At 38.5% G+C, this 16,540-nt stretch overlaps 1 protein-coding gene across 2 annotated transcripts in view; it reads left to right on the top strand.

Moving 5' to 3' along the window:
• Nucleotides 1–16,540, top strand: part of CIT (citron rho-interacting serine/threonine kinase) — a 66,614-nt gene that overhangs the window by 22,949 nt on the left and 27,125 nt on the right. The window contains exons 12-22 of one of the 2 annotated variants that reach the window (XM_062009710.1): nucleotides 193–312; nucleotides 3,784–3,954; nucleotides 4,207–4,260; nucleotides 4,793–4,846; nucleotides 5,986–6,126; nucleotides 6,480–6,605; nucleotides 9,476–9,571; nucleotides 11,303–11,419; nucleotides 11,861–11,970; nucleotides 13,906–14,080; nucleotides 15,455–15,652. In XM_062009710.1, the coding sequence (XP_061865694.1) occupies nucleotides 193–312; nucleotides 3,784–3,954; nucleotides 4,207–4,260; nucleotides 4,793–4,846; nucleotides 5,986–6,126; nucleotides 6,480–6,605; nucleotides 9,476–9,571; nucleotides 11,303–11,419; nucleotides 11,861–11,970; nucleotides 13,906–14,080; nucleotides 15,455–15,652 (1,362 nt within the window). The remainder of the gene's footprint in view (nucleotides 1–192; nucleotides 313–3,783; nucleotides 3,955–4,206; nucleotides 4,261–4,792; nucleotides 4,847–5,985; nucleotides 6,127–6,479; nucleotides 6,606–9,475; nucleotides 9,572–11,302; nucleotides 11,420–11,860; nucleotides 11,971–13,905; nucleotides 14,081–15,454; nucleotides 15,653–16,540) is intronic. The other variant, XM_062009711.1, reaches the window with a different exon arrangement.

The raw sequence follows: 16,540 nt of genomic DNA, 5'->3' as shown, positions 1-16,540 counted from the left end.
TTTATACAATGTGATGGTTCTATCCAGACAGAAGCAGCACTGGCCATTAGTTTCCTTAGAGTTCCAGCATCGGTGCCTCGATTATTTTAATGCCTCACTGCAGTCAAGGAGGCATTTGTGTAGCTAAACATCTTTATTATACAGCCATCTGAAAACCCAAAGACTATGTATTGAACGTTTTGATTTCTGCAGAGCTTAAAGCGAAGCCTGGAGCAGGCACGGATGGAGGTGTCTCAGGAAGATGATAAGGCACTACAACTACTTCATGATATCAGAGAGCAAAGCCGAAAACTGCAAGAGATCAAAGAACAGGTATACCTGCTTCTTCGGGGAGCAGGGTGGCTATCTACAAAGAGGCTTTCTTGGCATATTCTAGCTCTGTTGCCAGGATGATGTTTTATGTTGGTGGGCTGTGGTGACTCCCACTCCCTGTGTGTTTTCACGTGGTTTCTTAAACAAAACAAGATGCAGCAAAATTACACTTTTGTGTATATTGCAAGTTAGCACAAACTCCAGACTTCAAGTTTTCCATTCCCTAGTCCTGAAAATACTTTGTAAAACCAGCTTAGGAGAGAGTTGTAATGCTTTAGTAAAATGCTGCATTAGAAGTGAACTATCAACTTTCAATGGTCAAGCTACACAAATTTCACAACAAGTTATTGAATCTTCACCTGGGAGAGAACTGAGCTAGCCTTACTTTTGTGGTGGTGGTGGTTTTCTCCTTTCTTATCTGGCCATTTAAAATACTTTTTCAAGATAGAATCCGTGTTGCCTAATTGTTCTTTTCCTAATTTAATCTGTTTGCAAAGTAGATGTTCATCACTTTCTTCCACCAGAAAAACAGGGAAAGTTCATTGATCCACACAGTTGTTCATAAGGAAGAAAAAAGTCAAAAGTAAAGTAAAGCATGGTGACAAATGTGGACACTTTTAGGTTTTAAAATGACTGATGAGACAGAACCCATTCCTTTTTATGAATTAATAGCAACATGTTGTACTGAGAAAAAGAAATTGACATTTGCTATGAGGTTCAAACAGTTCTTTGCAAATATCTGCTGGTTTTCATCTTGAAAGCACTTTACAAACATTAACTGACTAATTTCATAGTGTTTGAGAAGAGGTGGCCCAGAAACCTTGGTAATAATTCTCCAGACATGAGCAGCTCTTATGTAAAAAATAATGAAATGCAAACCCAACTGTCTGGATGTAGCAGGCCTCCATGGGCTTCTACTGCATGCTTCTGGATGGTTGGTTTATGTAATACAAGGAACCTCAAGTTTCTTGCTCTGTGTTCTGGTGCTTTGTTAGCAAAGTTACTTTAAATATTGAAATGTGGAACATTTTTGGTAGTGGTAAGTACCAATAGGTTCTTAGGGTAGACATGAGTAACAGAGGAGAAATCATGCAAGTACTTTTTAATTGAATATTTTGTCTCAGAATCTCTGGGTTTGGTTTGTGAGGATTCACAGTGACATAAAGATGCGGCTTAGGTCAACACATAGATCTGCAATATCCTACAGACTTTCATACCTGGAGTGGTCTGAGCTACCTGAAACCCCTGTGCAATAACACTGCAACAAATATGCAGAGATGTTTTTGCTGACTCACACCAGCAGGTGGATCTTTGCCATTAGAGGCTTGGACCATTAAGTCAGAGGGAACTGGAAGGTGAGACAGAAGAGTCTCTTAGAGTTTTGCTGTTGAAAACCTGAAGTTTGAGAGAGAATGAGGGAAATTAACAGCAAATCAGAATCTTCAAAACTCAGTAGTCAGGCATTTGGCATTTTCAAGGCAAGACTGTAGGTTCAACTTAACCCCAAGTACTTGAGTAGAAGAGCATGGTGGTTTTGTGGTTTGGGTTGGTTGGTTTGTTTGTTTGTTCTGAGGTTGTGTTTGGGGTTTTTTGTTGTTTTGGTTTTTCATGAAGACCTGTATGAATGGATGAACTTGCAACAAATCAGAATCTATAGTTTTTGCCAGACCCAGTCATTTATGTGTACCTTCCCTGATATGTTTTGCTTCAGGTATTTGCCTTGAGCTTTGCCTGTCCATTAATATGTGCTTAAGTGCATCTTGATAGTTTTTAAACTGAAACCAGTGCATATGCAGGAGATTCTGTGTCGCCTTGAGTGATGTGACCTGTTCCTCTAACCTGACCGTGAGATTTGTTCAGAGATAGTCTTGCAAATGTGAAGAAACAAGAAGAAATGAAATATTACTAATGACCTCTTCTTCCTTCTTTTGTCCCTTCGTGTTGTCCTCCCTTCCCAAGCACATATTTTCACAGTGGCAACTGTAGTCATACCTGTAACTCTTTGGTTGAGTGTTTGCTGATGTAAAAGCCCAGTATTTAGGAAGCCCTAATAAATGATGATTTCTGTGGAGAACGTATATTCCTTCAAACTGTTCTACCTTGTTTATTCACAAATGTATCTGTACAAAGCAAATATTTGAGTTAATGTACACTCACTTGTTTTTAAAAGGCTTTCATTCTTTTCAGCTAGAAAATAAGATCATCTGTAGAGACACTGACTGGAAAGAGTAGGTCTCCTGTCTGCCTTACAATCTGGAGAACCAATTTAGGGATTACAAACCAAAGAGCCATTCTGCCATGCTCCCTGTAACTGGTAGCAAAGCAATCTGCTAAAGGCCCAGCTTCTTTAAATCTCTACATAAGCTCTCCATGTTGTTAGAGATTCACAGGCTGACATGAGGGTCAGTGTTTATGCAATCACTTGTCTAACTAAAGACAGATGACTGTCTGGAAGGAGTGATGACAAACCTGGTTTTGTCATGAGACAGTTAGTCTTTTGAATATGGGGGTAGTCAGGCGTATTATGAAATATTAAAATGAAAAGACAGAGACTCCTCCACTGTCAGTCCTTCATAAGCTTTTCTCCTAGCTCTTGATGTGCACGTTTCTTCTTATTCTCAGCTTCATAAAAAACACTTTGGGATTTTCTTTCTTTACAGTTACAAAATGTCTACTTACAGAACTTAGTAAATGCTAAATAAACATGATTAAATTCTTTTTTTTCCAATGGAGAGACAAGAAACAATCTCATGAACTAGTGTCAGTTTGAGTCCCCACTCTCATTGAGGTTGTCATTTCAAATGTTCTTTCATTCTGCCTTCCCCACCCAAATGCTCTATCTTGTAGTGTCCTGCATGGGGAATAACTTTTTTCTATCCTATATGGATAATATGGCTTTTAGGCAGTTTTTCTAAGTTAATGGTTGATTTTAGGTTGTCACCCATACAGAGCTGTTGATCCTTTTAAACTCTGACAAGAGCAAATAACTGACAACTAGAAGCCACAGTATGCTACCCCTCTGCTTCTCCTTCTTTCCTTTTACCCAAACTGTACAGATCTATGGTAATTGTCATGTTATCAGCCTGAGAAAATATATCTTGAGGGAGCATCTGGGCATTTAATAGAGCCATCAACTCAAAGGCACATTTCTGTTTCAGAAATTAGCAATGTAAGTAACTTTTACCATTTGTATGTAGATATATGTATGTGTTTCTCCAGTGAAGCCAGTCTCAAAGTCATTGTTTTGACTTTATGAGATACTGACTTGAGAATGTCAAGACTCAGACCAGAACACCATGGATGTTTTATTATTTAGCTCTTACTCTTTTATTTTGTACTTTACCTTTCTTCCACATAATCTTAAATGTGTCTCTTGCCTGCAGTCAGTATTCTGTGATCTGCTGCTCCAAGTGTTTCACCTCTTGCCTCTAAAATGTAATACCTTTTCCTTCCCTTCCACCACAACTGCAGGAATATCAAGCTCAAGTAGAAGAAATGAGGCTGATGATGAATCAATTAGAAGAGGACCTTATCTCAGCTCGCAGGCGTAGTGATCTGTATGAGTCGGAGTTGAGAGAGTCCCGACTGGCAGCTGAGGAGTTCAAACGTAAAGCTACTGAATGTCACAACAAATTGCAAAAGGTAATTTAGGCTTCATGGGAGATGGAGCTGAGGCTTGCTTGAATTTCTAGGGCTATTTTAGTGTGTATATCCTCTAAAGATTAGCGTGGTTTGTACAAGTAATACAAAATGTCTTTCAATTGTACACTTGAAGTAATGTAATTCTTCCTTTGTGTAACTGCTTGTGTTCCAATTGCATGAAGTGGTGACTGGATAGAAGACTTGGGTATCACTCTTCCTGACACTTTTATATATTTTATATTTAAGTTACAGGTTAAAGATCAAGGAAAAAATGAAGCAGGAGAATTGTATTCCAAATTGGAGAAGGTATGCTACTGTGGTGTCCCAGAGTTTGCTTCCTGGCTCTTTCACATTATGTACAGAGTATCTTTGGCTGGTCAATGACATGCACAACCTCACATCCCTCCTTTCTTTTCCTTTCATTTTAATTTTTTTTAAAATCAGTTTCTTAGTGTGATTCACTGTTCTTTCTCATTTGATATAAAGCTGTGTCTGGATATCTTGTTCTTAGTGGATTGTTTTCAGACTGTTAGGTATATTCTGAGTTTTGAGTCAGATTAGTGATGCAGAAGGGTGTTCTGCAATAAATAATGAATAAAGAACAGCAAATGAAAAAGAGTTCTGAGTATTCTCAGGCCGAACAACATACTTGGTAACCAAAAAGTGAAATCAACCAGAAGTTAGTGAAATGCAAAAAACATTTGTGGACGTTGAAATTTATAGGGAGAAAGAAGGACTTTTGGGATGACATATCATAGAAGTATGGCACATCATAAGCAGAGAGCATTTTTTCCTTTTGGTTTTATGACACTCTCCCCATATTTTTATTTAACTGTAGATCAATACAGAGCAGCAGGCCAAAATCCAGGAGCTGCAGGAAAAGCTGACAAAGGTAATGTCTGGGTGCTGAAAGTGAATTTTTCACAAGATTTTCCACTGAAACCTTAAGCAGAGGAGGGATGCACTTTGTTTTATCCTCAAAAGCAGAATTAGTCATAGCAGGGAGGATGGTAAGGAAAAGGGAGTGGGAACTAGTTTCTGAAATCATTGGTGTTCTCAATATGCTTTTGGCTCTTGAGACATGTCAACAGTGTTTATTTTTACAAATGAAGCTGAGTCAGAACTGGAGTAGTGTAAAGAAATTCTAATTGAAAGGCCAGTTTGGGTACACTGTATGTGTGTCTGCTTCTGAAGAAAGGCTTCAGGTGTTTTTAGCTCACTAATAAAATACATGTTGAATTTGATTTAGTCTCTGAGTGTACCTTGTTTTAATTGCAAAGTCACTTTCCAGTTCAGTTATTCGCAGCAAAAAAGCTGAATGATAACTCACAATGGAATTAAATACCATAGCAACGTAAGCTGAAGGAAGTGTGTAACATCTCAGGTTTGCAGCTGTGGTCAGTCTGTCACTGAGGAAGGCACTGTAAGAGCAGTAGGGAGACTTCTCTTTTTGAGATCTTTCAGCAGAAGAGACAGAAGTTGTCATAATAATTCAGTGAGCTTTTCAAACTTGGCATCTGCTGAGAGAGGGCTTTTGAGAGAGGGTTAGTGGTCTAGAATGTGAATAGAAGGGCAAAAACTATGTTGAGACGGGACATCTAATATTTCAAAACAGTGATGATTAATCCACCCTCCCTTTTTCTCTTTTCATTCTGAGGAGCTACCTGTAGGCCAACAGGTTATCTCCTAGTGTTTTACTAAGAGTGTTTTGCGAGTTCTTTCCAAGAACTTGAGCTGGGTTTGAGGTCAGACTTTACTGTCAGTACACAGAGACAATGAAAAGCTTTCAGTACAGCAAGACAACCATGTGGATCTCATGGATTTTCATTTTATTGTGAAACAGAAAAGAATTATGACAGAAGTCAGAATTTGAGTTCCTGCACGTGTTGTTTAGGCTGCTAGGCCAATGTTCAATGGCAAATTTTGTTCAGAACATTGAGCATTTTGAGGTTATGAACCTTTCAAATACCATGTCTTTGTGTTTGATTGTTTTTCTTATAATCTGTCTTCTTTCCTCCTTTGGACCTTTAGGCTGTGAAAGCTAGCTCAGAGGCAACTGAACTTCTTCAGAATATCCGTCAAGCAAAGGAGAGAGCTGAGAAGGAGTTGGAGAAACTGCAGAATCGGGAGGATTCTAATGAAAGCATGAAGAAGAAATTACTTGAAGCAGAGGTGAGTGGAGAATGTCTTCCTAGAGTAAAATAGTTACTGGGATGTGTCTCAGTTTAGGAACCCTTGGCTGGGCCACTGTGAACAGCCTTTATTCATGTAGTAACTATTGTCGGGCAACTGATCTTAGGCATGAACACATTCTTAATTAAAAAGCATCTATTTGAAGAAAACAGGGAGACTTTTTATTTTCAGTGAGGAGTTAATGAGGACATGTGGTAGCATAAAGGATTTGAAGCATGATGATTTCAGATATAAAAGACAACCATACAGTGACTGCTTCAGCTGGCTTTTGCTAGCCCCTGCTCCTTACTTTGTGACATGCAGCTAAGTGGCAGTTGATAATTGTTCTACAGGAACGGCGCCATTCTCTGGAGAATCAAGTGAAGAGATTAGAGACTGTGGAACGAAGAGAAAACCGTCTAAAGGAAGATATTCAAACTAAATCTCAACAGATTCAACAGATGGCAGAAAAAATTCTGGTGAGCAGAGGTGAAAATGAAAGATAAAGGGTAAGAGTTTGCAAGAAAGGGGTAGGAAAGGAGCAGAAGACATAGAATTGCATTGGATAAGGTGGAAATTGTTGAATATTTGTTTCTTGTACCAGTCCTACTGGAGAAAGCTTCAGCACTCAAATTCTATTTGCACCTTTGCTTACAAACTCACCACCTTTAGTCTTAATACTGATTTCAAATTTTAGTTGCCTCAGTGGGAGCATTTTAAGTTGACTTAGTAATATTGGAATTAGTTACTTAACGATTGTTTCAGAAGTAAAACATTCTTGGGATAGAATACTGCAACAACAAACATTGATATCTAGCTTTTAAATGAAAATGCAAAGGAGTTTAGAGTTCAAATTTACTTGAAATGCTTACATTTTGAGGCAGAGAGATATTAGTCATCTAAACTGTTCATCTCCAAAGATAATATTTGTCAGGAATCCATTTTCACCCACATACCTTCTCTGTTGGCAATTTCTCGTTTCTCTCCTTGTTAAACCTATTAAGTCTTTATAGCAAGTTGGTACATCAATCTACAGTGAACCAAGCAGAGGGTGCTACTTTTCCTTCCCTGGGACATGAAGCACCATTTTGTAGAAGAATTAAAGTTTACATTTCACATGAATTCTCTTTCCGTGTTGCTGATATGACAAGAAAAGTATGCTACATGTTATTGGTAGCAATCCAACAGACACACCTGAGGAAGCCCAAATGGAAATGTATCCATAACTGTATTTGTAGTCAACAGATAACCCATACTTGCTCTAGGTATAATAGCTGAATGTATAAGCTTTAGCATCAGAGTTCCTGAGAGCTCTGAAGAAAAGGCAGAATCGGTTCTTTTGCAGAGCTGTTTCTTTCAGATTGTTTTGATAATGAGTGCATGGTAAGTGGGAGACTATGGTTTTGCTGGGCACAGGGCCAAATTTATGTTTAGAGATAGTGTAAAACTTCAAATTGTTTCATAAGCCTCTTGTGTGTATTTGGGGATTGTTGCCTGGTTTTGATTACGTTCTCTGTGGAGGAAAAACTGGAAGGGAATGCAGAAGTGTCGACTAATTGTTTTACACCATGGGATATGTTTAGCTCTTCTTATAGATAGTTTCCATGGAGTTCTGACAGAATGTTGGAGAGATACAAAAGTATTTTATAAAAAAGTCAAACAGGAGTCAAAGAAATAATCCTACAGAGTCTTTCCTAGTCCCTTGCAGCTTTGATCTGGGAGCACAGAGTAACTTATACCACTTAGACCCTGTTTGTTCCCTCAAGTTGATCCCTTCAAAGACTTTTGACTTTTCTTAGTACAGAAAGGCAGGAAAGGAGCTGAAGATAGAGAATTACATACAATAAGGTGTAACTTGTAACTTGTCTTGTGCACTTGTCTGGCAGTACCTGAGAAGTACTCGCTGATCTGCCTGTAGAGAATTGAATAAGTAAGAAACAAGTTAGAGAACATACTTGTTGAAAGTGTAGACCATTGCTGTGATGCTAATAGCAAAGCATAGAGAGAGTTCCAGTGAGAACTGCAATGGTAAGAAATTACCTTTTTAAGCCCACACTGGCTGTTAAGTGCCACTGCAGAAACTAGTGAAGCTTCTGCTACAATATGAGCAATCTGATGCTGGTAGCTTTGAAGCTGCTGCTGATCTGGTTGTCTGATTCTCTGCCAGGACCTGAAACGTGTGGGCTTCTGAGGGAGGTGAGTTGTCCCTCTTGTTGCTGGGAGATATATTTCAATTGCAAAAAGCAGCAATCTCCATTCCTTGCAGAAGTGTTGGGTACCAGGCACTGGAGATGACCTACTTTTGATGAGCCTCCTCTTTGATTTTCACTTTTGGAAAAAGAGATCTATTACAATTACTGGGGAAAAAATGCCTTTGTGTGTTTCCAAGATGAGGGAGATCAGAAAAAAAGAATATGAAAAGCTGAAGTAGATATATTTGGGAATTTTTCTGTGCTATGCAGTAATGAAGGCAGACAGGAGACCTGGATGCATCCCCAGAAACTGAACTTGTCTGTGCAAGAGTCAACCCAGTGGGAGTGAATGACAAACCTGGATCTGCCTCTCGTTCTAAGGAAATTGTTGGAATGGCAAATATGACAATGAATGAGTATAAAGTTCTAAGCTCAACTTCTGTGAGATGTCCTGTTGTGTTAGATATATCTTGAATAATACAGTCAAACAGCAGAAATATTCTGAGAAGCAAAATTATTTCACTCCTTACTGTGCATGGCTCAAACTACCTGATGTGCAGTGAAGAGGTTAAAAGTATTCTGGTCTGTTCTGCCATAAATATCGCATCCTGCGCTTTCCATTTTCTGAGCAATTTATAGTTATTCTGGCAACATTTGTCTGAGGAATACAGCAAAGTAAATACCATTCCCACTCTGTGAATGGAAAATGAAAAGCATAGACAGCAATGCTCTATTATTGAGGTCTTTTGTGAGAAAACAAGTGAGAGACTTTGTTAAAAATAGATCTGAACTTCTCGTGATGCCGCTGCAGCCATGAAGTGTTTATAACTGCTTGTTTTCACAAAACATCCTTGGCCCATCTTTGGGATTTTTTTACTGGGAAATGGAGATTCTTACTGTGGTAGCAGAAGTCTTTAGCAGTATATCTGCTGTACAGTAGATGGGTCAGCAGCAATATCCAAAGCATAAAACTGAGAATATGAAGCTCTCATAATGGGGTTTTGGGTTTTTTTTTTACTGTGGCAGCCCTGGTCTTGGGACTTTTAGAGTATTAAGCCTTAAAAAATAGGTTAAATGAATGTTTGATACCTGTGTAGCACATACACACAACACCTATTATTTCTTTGTGTCTAAATATGAATCTCTGCTGCTTTTAGGAGCTGGAAGAAAAGCATCGTGAGGCTCAGATTGCAGCACAACATCTGGAGTTGCAGCTGAAACAAAAGGAACAATTCTATGAGGAAAAACTCAAAGTAAAAATATCTTCTTATCATCTTCCTACAAGCTTTTGTGGCTAGAATGAGTTCAGGGAAAAACAGTTGCCTTTAGGCTCAGATTGATTTGACTTATGAGTTGCCTTCATGTCTACCACTACAGAAATGTTCAGAGAGCTTAGTGGAATATGAATAAGTTTTTCTTCTATTCCATGCCACTGTACCTTATGTCTTTAGCACTGCACTAGAACAGGTGCCATTTGAAGTCAGAACTATAGGAAGGCAATTGTTGATAGTAATTTGACTGTTGTTGTCTGGGCAATACATCCTTAATGCTCTTGGATCTCACATACTGAAAAACCTTTCAGTTCCTACTGATGTTTTTCTGTGAGTGTTCACACAGCTTACCTGCAAGTTTTAAATTCAGCAAATACTACAGTCTTTCTGAAACTCCATCTTCTTGAAGCTGTAACATCTGCCAAGAAGCCACAAAATCCACCCACTTTGTTTTTGTCTTTTCTAGGGTAGCATAAGACTTTAACAAACAGAGTCATAGACACCAGCTAAAATTAGGAAAAACAGATTGGGAAATAGTATGTGCACTGGCTAAGGATTCTTCTAAAGCACCTGCAGTACCTCAGCCAGTAAATGCATTGTGTAAGAATCTTTGTTTCTACTGAATATAATCTGCTTTCTGCAATTTTTATCTAGTACATTTACCTAGGACTTTAATTTTGCATTTCACCTTATGAGAGAAGAAAAGGGAGAGAAGAAATTTCTATGGGAGAAATATGAAGGAAAAAAGAGAAGTAAGAGGGTTTCTTAGCAGACCAGAGAATGTGGTAATCAGTAACTAGAGGAGAGCTGTAGAAAGCAGAAAGGTCAGAGGTAGGTATTGGGAAAGGAGAAATGGTGACATAAAAACTGGAAGAGAGGATAGCTGTTGGAAAAAGAATTAAAAGAGAGACACTGTATTATGGGGACATATGATAAAGGGTTTAGTGGGAAGAATTGGGAAGCCAGCTGAAAGAGGTTCAAAAAGGATGAAAGAGAACATGGGATGTTTTTAACTGGAACAGTCAAAAGTATCCTGTGATATTCAGATTTTCTACCTTTGAAACTTGTCTTTGAATGAGGTTACCTTCAGTTTAACAAGTGATTTAAAGCTCTGGACATAGATATATAACATGCATTTTAAAGAAAATGTAACAATCAATTACTTCGGTCCTATTCCTAAAGACAGATATTTGTACCACAAAAAGAAGTCTTTTGCTTAGCTGTTTCATTTGGTGTCTCTGACTTGAAGCACTGATGAGGTCTCAGTTGCCTTCTTATGCATACTGAGAGAACTTACCAATTCCTTCTGAGCCATATTGGTAGGACAGCCAAAGGATGTGCACTTCCTTGCATCCTCTACTATACATATTGGGGTATGGAATTTTTCTGTTGCATTAGCCTGGGATATTTCATGAACACAGTTTGTGGCTTAAAATAATAATAATAGTAATAACAACAACAACAATCTTCAGTATCTCCATGTGTTCATAAACTCCCATCATTAAATTCAGCCTTCAGAGAGAACTGAGGGAGTGCTCTTTGTCCAAGTTTGCTGTTCCATGCATTTCAGGCAGTTGCATCTTGGGTTTCATTTTGCCTGAGATATGATCAGTCCTTTAAAAAAAAATCTGCATTTCTTGATGATTTTCTCTCAGCTTGCCCTTTGCCCTGTGAAATAGATATAATTCAGACAAAAGCAATGTCTTCATTTAGGTATTGGAAAATCAGATGAAGAAAGATCTGGCAGATAAGGAAGCACTTGAGAATATGCTCAGAAGACATGAAGAAGAAGCACGTGAGAAATGTAAAGTCCTGGCTGAGCAGAAGGCGGTATGTGTGGTTGAATTGAAAATCAAAGCATTTGAAGAGTAGAGTTCTGAGACTCTGATTTCAAGCAAGATAATCTAGTTTGAGGTTTTGTGGTGCTGCTGAGCTGCTTTGAAGGCAATCCACTGATTAATACTAATTTTGAAAGGCATGTTTTTAAAATTCACAGTATCTTCAAGAATATATCCTTAAGAGTAGCCCTACAGCTTGCTGTGTACCCAGCATTTTGTGCTTTGATAACATTGTGGTTGCTTTCTCCTAATATTAAAGCAAGTAGAAAGCTGTTACTAGAAAGTCATTACTCCAGCATTTGCATCTCTGATGCTCTTTTGGCCTTTTGATGGTTTTCTTTTCCTTCTTTTCTACAAGTTCAGACTTTTGTAAAACATTTTTTTTATCATCACTTCTACTGTGCAGTCTCAAAGGCTTATTGCTCTGTTTCAGATGATCAATGCAATGGATTCAAAGATCAGATCACTGGAGCAGAGAATAGTGGAACTATCTGAGGCCAATAAACTGGCAGCAAATAGCAGCCTTTTTACCCAAAGGAACATGTAAGTATAGCAACTGCTATCATACTGGTCACTACTGAACACTTCTTGGTAAGATCTGTTCTGTTAATGTAAAAGTCATTCTTTCTCACAGGCCTGCTGTGCTCCCTGATTGTTTTTCAGCAATTCAAAAATACACTTGTTCTTCAAATAGTTGTAGTTCACTGTGTGGTTTGTGTTTCCTCAAACAGGACTAGGAAAGTTGCTTTGGAGCCTTTCCTAGGGCTGCTGCCTTGGGCAGGTTTGCCAAATATATTACATGAATGCTAATAATTTTAATGTCTAAAATACATCTGGAGAGGCATATATTCCTTGTCTGAACTTACATACTGTTCATAGGTTTATATTTCCCTTGGTTCCTGTGACAGTTACATGATATTGGAATTGAAAGCATTAAACACCTTTCTTTCATAAACATTCCGTCCTGCCCTGATAGGTGAGAAGTGAGAAAACTAGATTTTTAAGTCTGTATGGTTTTTTTGGTGCTGAACTAAGGATAAGAACTTAGCTGAGCTGGCTGCATCCTCTGAGAGCAGGACACCTGACTTGAGATCCACAGAGAACAACAAAAAAGTATGCTTTAACATATGGCTCAGAATAGATTCCTGACATGTATTGTCAAGCAATGTAATTTGGCTGGATTGGTAGAAGACAGTACAGAATTAACAATGTTTGAAGAGAAAATTGCTTTATCATGCCTGTAGATAGCCAATGAATTTGTGCTTGTTTTGTGAGTCGTGCTGGAGATGTATAAATCTGTTCTGGGACTGTATTTTGAATCCACAAGAGCTACAGCTAATGTGAGCATGTTTAAAAAAGGAGAACTGGTGATTAAACCCTTCAGAGGAGAGGAGAACCCTGCTAGCTTTTGTTCCATCAGTATCTGAGGAAAGTAATGATTATCAGATTCCTGAGAAGATGGCCCAGTAAACAGCAGGAAGTGAACACTATTTGACACTTCTGTCTGGCAATAATCTGTAGGGGTAAATTTAAAGGAAGGGTGAAAGGGTGGTTTTGTGTGCAACACACAGAAAGGTGACTCAGACATCCTATTTTTAGTTTTGTTAAGTCTTCCTATTTGATCTTGGGCAACCCACATAATTTCTCTGGGATTGGATTAATAACAGTTTATCTCACACTGAACTTCTTAAAATATTAATTCATTAATATATGGAGAGCTCTGTGAGACTTCTAAGTAGAAAGCACACTATGAGGCAGAGTTTTCCAATGCATGATAAAATGATTCCTGGAATTGCAAATAATGTAAAAAGACCTTTTTTCCTCTTTTGTTTTTAACCCCATTTTTATGAGGATATCTATTTCAAATTCTAATGGTAATAACCAATTATTGCCAGCTCTCAACATTCTTATGAACAGAAGTAATTATATTTGTTCACTTTGTAGATTAAGACTTTGATCAGAGCCAACAAAGCAGCACTTGTAGATCAAAAATGTAGATCAAGTTCTAGATCCATTACAACTTAACCCCCCAACAAAACAACCCACAACACACCACCCCCCCAACCCCTAAACCACAGGGTTTCTATTGTCTCATGGAAATATATTACATGAAAGTAACTATTTTTAGCATTTCTTTTTCCTGTCTAGAAAAACATGCAACAAGGAGTTGGTGAAATGAGGAGAGTGAACCATAACTCAAATCTTGCTATAGATTACCATGTACAAGTTGAATTTTTCTGGGCAACTTGCAAACGTGGAATTTTAGTGCTCTGTTCATAAATATATTAGTACAGGGATATTTTTCAGACAGGAATAAGGAGATGAATTTTTTTTACAGTTGGGATGAATTTAGGGTATAAACTTAACTATTGTACTTAACAGGAGACCTGTAGTATGTTCTCCCTTGCTTCACCCCGGTGAAAGGACATATGCTAAAGGACATTTTGGGTTTGTCACTTGTGCCTTTCTCCCTCTCAGGAAAGCCCAAGAAGAGATGATTTCAGAACTGAGGCAGCAGAAATTCTACTTAGAAACACAAGCTGGAAAGTTAGAGGCCCAGAATCGAAAATTAGAAGAGCAATTGGAAAAGATGAGTCACCAAGATCACACTGACAAGAACCGCCTGCTGGAGTTAGAGACGAGGCTGCGAGAGGTGAACACTTGGGGTTAATCCCTCCAAACAAACTTATTTCAATATGCCCTGTATTGAGTATTATACTGAGAACCAGAATTAAGTTATTTTAGTTCTATGAGTCATAAAAAATGATGGTTTAAGATGCATTCATTTAGTTTGGTCCAGCAGTACTTTTTCCCCAGGAGTGAACAAAAAATTGGTCATTAGAAGGAGAGAAAAAGTAAGTGTTAAGGATTTGTCATTCTTAACTTGTAGGTCATCTGCTTTCTCAGAGTCATACTTAAGGACTTTTACAATTTCATGCTAGAGTGGTTATGGGGTAGAGAACAAAAGCTTAGCTGTGTATGGTGACCAGCTTAACCATAGCCTTAGAGTCTACAGAATAGAAAGCAAAGGACACAACAGAATTGCTGCAAGAGAACAAGGAGACCTGTTGCTTCACACACATATTTCAGGTTTCTGGAAAGGAAATCTAACAGTAATACAAAAAAATCTGCATTTTTAAAGGTTTATGAGCTGTGCTGCATTTCTAGTTTTGTGTCAACTAGTTTGGATCCGCACCAAATCTTCTTTTGCTTTCTCCAGTCTCACTCCACTAATGTTCATCTGAAACTGAATTCTTACCTTGAGCTCAGAGGGACCAACACATGTCCTTGTTTGACCAGAATTTGACTGGGGCCAATGTAAAATTTCTGGCAGGCTTGTCATGCATCAACAGCCCCACAGACAGATTCACTTGGGATAGCAGACAGCTTGAAGACAGTGCTAAGGTTTCAAGCTGATTTTAAGCACTGAGATCTGCTTCTGCTTCTTGTTCATTTCTTAGCCATTTCTGGAAATGACATGTTTATCCCTGAGTATACCTCAAGAAAACCTTCAATAGGAGCCATTCAGATAAACCCAGAGACAAATGATCTGGTTGGTTTCTTTAGAAATAATCTGAAGGGAAAAAGAAATATGAAAGTCAGTAGCAAAATGTATGTAATGTTTACACATAGGGATTAATATTGATGTTTATGCCTAAAGATTCTCAAATAAAGCTTCTTACAGAGTCTCTATTTCAGTGAAGAAAGCTCATCACAAGCTAGTTTAGCTTTGGTGCTTTTTATATCAAGATTTGAAATGTGATATTTGAATCGCAGCTGGAACTATTCTTGTGCCCTTGGTGTTTCAAAAACACAGGTTCGTTTCAACCTTTTTCAAAGCAAACCAGTAGTTTTTAGGTAGTAGATAAAGCTGTGTCCTTGGGGTCAGTGACTTAAGCAATCTGTCAGGCTGGGATTTCTGGGGTAGACGTGGCCATGGCATCTTAAAATGAGGTCTGAAATCAGATTACATGGCCTATATTTTCTTTGTTAGTAACTTGGATGCTACTACTTTTGCCTTCTTCAGGTTAGTCTCGAGCATGAGGAACAAAAGCTGGAACTCAAGAGGCAGTTGACAGAGCTGCAGCTGACGCTGCAGGAGCGGGAATCTCAGATTACTGGGCTGCAGGCTGCAAGGACAGCCCTGGAGAACCAGCTCCGAGAGGCCAAAACGGAGCTGGAGGAGACGACAGCTGAGGCAGAGGAGGAGATTCAAGCTCTGACGGTGAGCCCTGAAGTTTGTGCTAGGAGCTATATATACACATTAGAGTGACGTAGGGTTGTGTTTTATAGTGGGGTAAAAATGAATTTATATGACTTAATTTTTCATTTTCAGGACAGGAGATGAATTGTACTTGTTGTTAATAGAGGCAGGAATGGCTAAAATGTCACATTTTGTCTCTTTTACCCTCTTTAACCATATGAATGTTTCCTAGTTGTGGTTCATTGCTGCCAAAACTGATTGTTTCTAAGAGCATTATTACTTATGTGATTAGGTGAAAGTTTCATATGAAGTTGTTATTGGTAGGAGTTTTACTCTGTGATTTACTTATTGAAAGAATGCCTCATGAGCTTGAAAGTACTTGATTATTCAAAATATGATGATGATTGTTTTTTCTATCAGTTACCCTGCTTTGAGGATACTCACTTGGGAGAAAAAAAACACCAAGGAATTCCTAGGGGAGCAGTGTTAGCACATAACTATGCCAGTGCTTATTTCATTAAAAATTGTCCCATGTCTCTTGCAGTCTCTGCTGAGGTGTGTGAATGAGATAAAGGAAAAAAAAGTCTAAATTATATGCTGCTGGCTTCTGTCTCTTGAGTACAAAAAAACCTGCCTCCAAACTGTTAGAATCTAAGAAATATTTCCTCCACAAAAGATTCCCAGGGCTGTGGGGAGAGTGAAGAAGTATATGACTTGCTACCAGGCAGCTCCTGTTGAGCAGCAGTCTTTTAACAACCTTCAAATCCAGTTCTTTTGAAGTGTTGAAATTGTGCATTCTCTTGCTCCAGTGGCATTTGCTCAAAGAACTGTTCTGAATGTTTCTGCCATTGCTGTTTTCTGGAAGGGATGGTGGGCTCAGCTGACATAGGGGCTCGTGTGACGTTGATG

Source organism: Colius striatus, chromosome 17 (assembly GCF_028858725.1).
Source record: "Colius striatus isolate bColStr4 chromosome 17, bColStr4.1.hap1, whole genome shotgun sequence".
Lineage (NCBI taxonomy): Eukaryota > Metazoa > Chordata > Aves > Coliiformes > Coliidae > Colius > Colius striatus.
Note: the sequence above shows the minus strand (reverse complement) of the source record. Positions and strands in the feature narration are given on the sequence as shown.